This window comes from Mya arenaria, chromosome 2 (genome assembly GCF_026914265.1).
Source record: "Mya arenaria isolate MELC-2E11 chromosome 2, ASM2691426v1".
NCBI classification, from domain to species: domain Eukaryota; kingdom Metazoa; phylum Mollusca; class Bivalvia; order Myida; family Myidae; genus Mya; species Mya arenaria.
The window spans coordinates 11003351-11011165 of record NC_069123.1 but is presented as its reverse complement, the minus strand read 5'-3'; the positions used below and the strand labels follow the sequence as shown (position 1 = coordinate 11011165).

General features: G+C 36.3%; 1 protein-coding gene across 1 annotated transcript; it reads left to right on the top strand.

Annotated features, from left to right (window-relative positions):
• Nucleotides 1-1309: 1309 nt before the first annotated feature.
• Nucleotides 1310-4640, top strand: LOC128225092 (uncharacterized). Its single transcript, XM_052935116.1, has 3 exons — nucleotides 1310-1904; nucleotides 2226-2387; nucleotides 2737-4640. Exons 1-3 carry the CDS (start codon nucleotides 1610-1612, stop codon nucleotides 4200-4202), a joined length of 1923 nt encoding a protein of 640 aa, XP_052791076.1. The 5' UTR covers nucleotides 1310-1609; the 3' UTR covers nucleotides 4203-4640.
• The last annotated feature ends 3175 nt before the right edge of the window (nucleotides 4641-7815 follow it).

The window sequence follows — 7815 nt, the reverse complement described above, 5'->3', positions numbered from 1 at the left end:
GGATATACTATCTCATAATTAGAAGATACTTAGTCCTAATTATGAGACAATAAGTGCTAATGAGGATATGCAAATTCATAATTAAAAGATACTAAGTCCTTATTAGGAGATATTAAGTCTTAGTTACGAAATGCTAAGTCCTAATTAGGATATTCTAAATACTAATGGGATATACCTTTCATGATTAGAAAATACTATGTCCTTGATATGCAATCTCATCCTAATGAGGATAAACTTCTTCATAATTAGGAGATACTAAGTCCTAATTTGGAGAGATTGAAGTCCGAGATTCCAGATACTTGGTTCAGGGCTCTTTAATTTGGATTTCGTTTATGCTTATAAGGAAACAATTAGGACACAAAGGACGCCTCCACACTTTTACACTGTTGTAGAAGCCTCAACATTGGGCATTGTCAATAGACCGCTGAGTTTGTCAAACGTCAATGGCGTGGAAACCCTTAACATTAAAATGACATGTGATCCTATGGTTCTCAAACCTAGCAGGATCATTGATGACGACCCGTAGTTAACTCCTTTAGATTTTAAGATCAAAGGTCACCTATCCTGAGTGCTTGAAACAAAATGCAAAATGGAAAAGAGGTCGTAACAAGTAGGCTACCCTATAGATCTTTGGGTCGTAGTTGCGTATGGTATAATTTATACGGTAATCTTTTGAATAAAACATTTATTACGATGTACCTTGCATGATAAGTGTTTATGTACATGACTTTTTTGGAAAAGGAAAAAAAAGCTACATAATTCGTTTTCAGTCATGCCATGTTCGTGACTTTTAATTAAAATTAAAAATCGCCCAAACTGAGTTATATAATTTAATTCTATTTATATATTTGTATATCTATAAGCATGGAGTGAACACATTCACCTTCTATATTTATAAATCGAATAGTTCAACCATGAGTAATATAAAGTGCATGTTTAATATGATGAATGTAAGTGCAGATAATTATTTTCTCAAGCCACCCAAAATCATCGACCCGTATTAATCAATAGCGTAACTCACAGTAATTGATTAATAACCGACGCCGTAATTTCCAGCCCTGAGAATATTAAGTGGAACATCAAAAGCTATTGAAAATCACTGAATAAATTCGCCACGGACAAGATGTTTCCCATATTGCAATATTGTAAGCGTTGGTGGTTACAAGCCTTTGGAGAAAAAGAGACACAAATGATCTCTTAATATATTCACCAAAACTAATTAAGTCGGTGTCACGTGAATACAGTATATCTTTTGCGAGGGTATTAATTAAAGGTTGATTTGTGGTTGGAGACATTTGTAATAGAGAACATCTGTTCCAACATTTGCCTTAATATACGGATGATGCGAATTATATATGGCGCGAAAATGTGAAATCGGATACATATTACTTAAATGCAGCTCTGCCTATCCCGTAGAGAATCTTTGGCAAATGAATAATACATTGCAAACACTATGGGGTGCCTGAAGAAAACACACACGAATACTTGCCTTTCCGAATATATTTGTCAGTTTTCGAAAGACAATATTCCAAATATGAACTTAAAAAAATATTTGTGTTTAATTTATCATCTTTAAGACTTAGTCGATACAAAATTGACATTAAACACCATGATCTCTGGACGGACATTGTCTAAGACGGGCCTCATTCTAGCGGTTTTCTCGCTGGTCCTACAAATGCTTGGTTTCTCTTGTCCCGGCTGGCTTATAGTAGACATTGACCTGCAAGTTCTTTCTGCCACCGGGAACGGAGGTATAGTGGGGTTTGGTCGGATTGTTTCAGGAAGTGGACTATGGTTTGTCCGTGTGTGCGTGCATGGAACCGGGAACCTCGTGGCCACGTGTTCTACAGACAGTGAACATGACACTTGGCAGATGGGATTTCGGCTGCATCAAGCCTTCACTGGTAAGGACAATTTTCCGGCCACTGTAAAATATAATGGAATGTATTTGATTTATATGCACGAGAAGTGGCTAATATAAGAAATCACGAGTACCGTGGTCATAAATCCGCGCGTTTCGAAGTATGTTTTTATCATATACTATTTATTTCTTCAAAGATTCAACCTCTATAAATAACAAGAAATTGCTCTGTGAATTATGATGATGATGATGATGATGATGATGATGATGTGAGGAGGAGGTTTGAAATATTTCAGCAACGTTAAATTTTGCAATAACCTATCAAGCAAAAGTGTTCCATGTGTTGCAATGTTTTATTTTTCAGGTTTGCAGTCGCTAGACTGGTTGGAGGTTCAGATCGAGCTAACCTTGGCACTGTTCTTCTGCACTGTTGCTGTCCTCTTGGTGGCCTTTAGCTTGTGTAGAGGGTTCGATCTCCCACTCAGACCTTCCTCAGCTATCGCCGCTGTATTGTCCCTCATATCAGGTAATTATAATTGATCTCGTTTGATGAAACGTACCGTCTTAGTCAGTTTGTTTGTAAAAAAGGACTACTGATTTGAAATAATTTTTCATACAATATTCAAAAATCCTTTCAAAATCACCCTTGATGGGACGAGAGTGGTTGTGGGTTCGATCTCCACCAGGAGTCTGTTTTAATGGCCGATCAAAAAGAACACCTGCTGTCCAGTATTATTTTTTCCGCGAGAGTGTTTCATATAATTATGGTTTCGGCTAAAATAAGCTGTATAAACTAATATATCCCTACTATCAGCTAAGGTAAGGCTGATACTCTAAGTTCATGTAAGTTTATTACAACATTTCCTTTGTTTCAGTTGCACTCATTCTACCGGTGATAATTAAGGTAGTCCTAGTGGTGCGTGATGCTAAAGAGGCTTCTAAAGATCTGAAAAACAACAATGGAGAAAGTTTGGTGTCGGTTGAGGATCCTTGGGCGCTTGTGCTCTCCGCTTGTGGTATGTTCTTAGCATTTGTGGCAAGTATTGTTCTGGCTATTTCTGCTGTGCTTAAAGATGAGCGGAAGAAACCCACTGTCTCTCCTCTCAGTATTTTAACACCCGCTATACTGAGAATGGGCAACTTCCCTGCAAGAATATCAACGAAGGACTTAACTGGTCATCTTCCACCATCGGCAATAATAGTTGATCAGATTGACAATGAAAATGACGGTCAACCAGCAATTGGAAGGCAAGACACGGAGGTACTGGCTTTCCGAACAGGAAGGATGCTTAGAGAAACGACTGAATACGAGTTTTACCCGCCCCCTTTTGGACAGCCAACTGGATCGACTGAACATTTGGAGGATACAACTATTATCAATTCGAGACCGCCTTCTTATGAACGATTCAAAAGTGATCTGAGTATAATTACTGGAAATGGTAAATATGAGAGAGAGATAGAAGACTTTTTATCCCAAAAGAATGTGACTTTAAAAAGGGATAATAGGGCAAAGAATATTAAGACTGATGTATCAAATGATATCAAGGAAAGACATACCACAAATAATGTTGACATACCCGTTAAACCACTGAGAGTTAACAGACCAAGCCCAGCTAATATTCTGAAAGGAACTTACCAAGATGGACATGTACAGAATTTGAAGAATTCATTCCAAAAAACGAGGACTGACAAAATGAATAATCGCAACAAAGAGGAGACGCAACTGAAAGGTGGAAATGAAGAAGATGTTAAAGGAGAAGATATAGCAGGTAAAAACAGTAAACTGTCCGCTGAGTCTTCGAAAGAATCAACTGTAGAGGTGAGAGAAGCTAAGAACAATACCAAAATGAACAAAGACAATAAAGGTGATCATATTGCATCTATTAGCACCGATCACTCAGCTGATAAACAAAAACAGCTCCCGTCTTCAACGGAGAACCAAAACAATGGTAGAAAGTCTCAAACTGTTGGAAGGGTACCTGTACAAAAGAACGTCTCAACTTCTATTGTGGCAAACAACATTAAAGGCGACAATGAAAAGGGCAACACAAAGGAGGTTAAAGATAAAGTCCGTTTTGATGCCTCCGAAAAGAAGGGCAATGTAACAGATGATTTAATGAATGGTTTAGACAAGACAAAAGTCAACACAACGAAGAAAACTGTTGAACCGGAAAATAATGAACAAAAGGCAAATATGCAAAAGATTGAGCCTGTAAAAGTGGACAATGCGACAAAGACGAGCGAAACAAAATATGACAAAGTTAATATTGGCAGCAAAGGACAAACAAAGGATAAACCAACCAAGCCAGCAATAAAACCATGGAATATTCAAAGGCGATGATCAGTTGGTCAATTGCCATAAATCCTTGGAATATTTAAATCACGTGGTCAAATGCTAGCAATAAAACCTTTGAACTATTCAGAGGCGGTGATCACGTAGCCAATTGTTTTGAAACATTTTAATATTTAAATACATTTTTATCACACACTTACAACGCAATCGGGTGATAATATTTTCGCTTTGATTACAACACAATGCGCATTTTCAAATAAAGTTGCCTTATAATGTTTTGCAGTTTTGTCAATGTTGCGTTTTTTTGTTTTGCAGTTTTGTAAATGTTGCGCCTTTTTATTTTCAAATTTTCTGCACGTAGATTCGTGGTTAAAGGTATTGAACTATTTCCCAGAGCTTTATACATGTATAAAAAGTAAGTTAAAAATATCAAGTTCAAGTCAAAGGCGGCATATAAATGTTTTCTTAAGTTTACAGTACAATGTCAATGTATGCATGTCAATTATAGAAGCATTTCAGTCTTGTATAAGCTGGTCAGGAATGATATATTGAAACACAGGGAGAGAATTTATATCAACATCATAGTTTAGTGTTATATGCATAAAACCAAGCTGATCAATAATAAACATTTAAATATTTGTGCCCAGTATTTACATTAACACATAAATTAGTGTATAATATGTTTAGTGGATTTACATTTTGCACAAAATTTGACAGACGTTTCTATACATAAAATTCATACAGAAACTCTGCCCTGTTATACATATACAGTAAGTTAGGGTTTGTTGTTTAACTTTTGAAATATACTTCGGTATGCAACTTATCAACTTCCTTGTAATCATAGACACCCCGTACTTCAGAACCTTACAAAAAATAGTACAAGTCATCAAGGGCATTATATACTGCTCAAATGTGTTAAAGATCACATAAAGCTACTACATGTACCAACATATCTTCGTTTAGACCTTCATTCAACTAACGATACTTACAAGCTATTTAGTCCATTTCAACCAGAAAAAAATACTACACTCGAATACGACTAACTTTCGAGTTATGAAACTGCATTGTTTAGCTTTATTGTTAATTATGTGTATGTTTACTTACGATTATGCAACCACAATTGCGAAAAAAACAACACTTTTTCATGTATCGTAATAGGATCGTTTTATATTTATCTCGACGTCATTTTTGGGCGTCATTTCGTTTCATTCTAACTTTTTTCCAAACAATCTTTTGGACTCAAGTTATTATCATATTACTTTTGATGACGTATAAAGTAGCAGTTTGTTTATTAATATTTCCTTAATACACAACTTTATGTTTTGATTTTTTTTTACAAGTGATCCTTAGCGAAATGTGAGTAGCATATTTCCAACTAACGTTTTGCTGTAATTGCGTCATCATTGTGACTGCCAGATTGCCCGACATATTTGTCAATACCTAAATAAAACTGCTAGTACATTTTAGTGCATTAACTTATATCCACATGTTCCCAAGTCATTATTAATGTGCTTTTTGTTACAATCATTAACCAAAATATGGTTGTGCATGCACTGTACCCCATGCGTGTAACTGCTATGCATACCTGAGGCAATCATCGCTTTGGAAATCGTAGAAATCCACTGGATACTTAAGCAATCACTGAATACTTCGGCAATCACTCGAAACTAAGGCAACCATTCGATATTTGGAAAACTACGCAATACTCCGATAACCACTCGATACTTTAGCAACAATGCAATACTTAGGCAAGCGCTCAGATACTTAGACAACCATGCAGTACTTAGGCAAGCGCTCAGATACTTAGACAACCATGCAGTACTTAGGCAAGCGCTCAGATACTTAGACAACCTTGAAATACTTAGGCAACCATGCAATACTTAGGCAACCATGCAATACTTAGACAACTATGTAATACTTAGGCAACTATGCAATACTTAGGCAACCATGCAATACTTAGACAACTATGTAATACTTAGGCAACTATGCAATACTTAGGCAACCATGCAATACTTAGACAACTATGCAATACTTAGGCAACCATGCAATACTTAGGCAACCATGCAATACTTAGGCAACCATGCAATACTTAGACAACTATGTAATACTTAGGCAACTATGCAATACTTAGGCAACCATGCAATACTTAGACAACTATGTAATACTTAGGCAACTATGCAATACTTAGGCAACCATGCAATACTTAGACAACTATGTAATACTTAGGCAACTATGCAATACTTAGGCAACCATGCAATGCGTAAGCAACAACTCGATACTAAGGCATCTATGCAATGCGTAGGCGACAACTCAATACTTTGACAACCATGCACTACTTCCGCAGCTACGCACTACTTCAGCAGCTACGCAATACTTAAAATTTACATAATACTTAGGCAACTTACGCAATTTTAAACAACTACGCAATTCTTAGGTAACTACGCAATACTTAGCCAACTACGCAATACTTAGATAAATACACATATCTTAAGCAACTACGCAATACTAAGGCAAGTACTTAGGCAACTATGCAAAACTTTGGCAACGATACAATACTGAAACAATTATGCAATACTTAAACAACTACGCAGAATTTAAGCAACTACGCAATACTAAGGCAAGTACTTAGGCAACTATGCAAAACTTTGGCAACGATACAATACTGAAACAATTATGTACTACTTAAACAACTACGCAGAATTTAAGCAACTACGCAATACTAAGGCAAGTACGCAGTACTTCGGCAACTACTCGATACTTTGACAACCACGCAATAGTTAGGCAACCACGAATAACTTAAATAAATATGACACTTAGGGTTTGTTAATTTTTCTGCTGATGGATCTTTGTACCCAGGCGAATATTGAGCTAGCTGCGAATATCCGGCTGTGAGTTCGATATTCGAAAATATACAGAAATCAGACATCCATGGGCTTGTGAATTGGTTTGCTGACGGGGCTAAGTGGCCCAAGGTGAATATCTAGCCAGCTGCTAATACAGATTTTCTCCATATCATGGTCATAGGAAAAAGCCATAAAAGACATGTCTTCAATTAAAAAGGGGTGTGACCTTCAACCATATAAGCCTTTTTCACGATATCTGAAATCCAGTCTATATTTTGTTTCCTTTTCCTTAATAAATCCTAGTGAAATTTCAAGTACATCTGTCTACAAATCCGATTTTGCGTATAAGGTTTAAAAAGAAAAAAAAAATGAAAAAGTGGATGAAAAGGATGTGACTTCTGTATTTTACAAGTGCTTTTAATAGATAATTAGGTTTGAATAAGTACGTTTGGGTGCAACCGTGACGTATCATCGAAATGAGAAAATTATGATTTTTTTTATAAACCCGGGGACGAGATAGCATTGAATAATGTTTATCCATGGCCTCGAAGCTTCTTTTATGCAACCTGACTCAAAGTTGTCATACAGCATTTGCATCTATAAAAATAACGTTAAATACATTTTAAGCCGCAGCCACTCTTTATGGAACCGTGTAGAAAATCCTTCTTATGAACGTGGATGTCAATCGGTGGCTTCAAAGTCGCGCAATATAGGTGGATTCATTTTGTTCAGCCTTTATAAAAAATCAATTAATAGCTACGTGGCCCAGTTTAATCAGAGCCAAAATATCGCAAATATTGTTTTATCTGTACCTAATT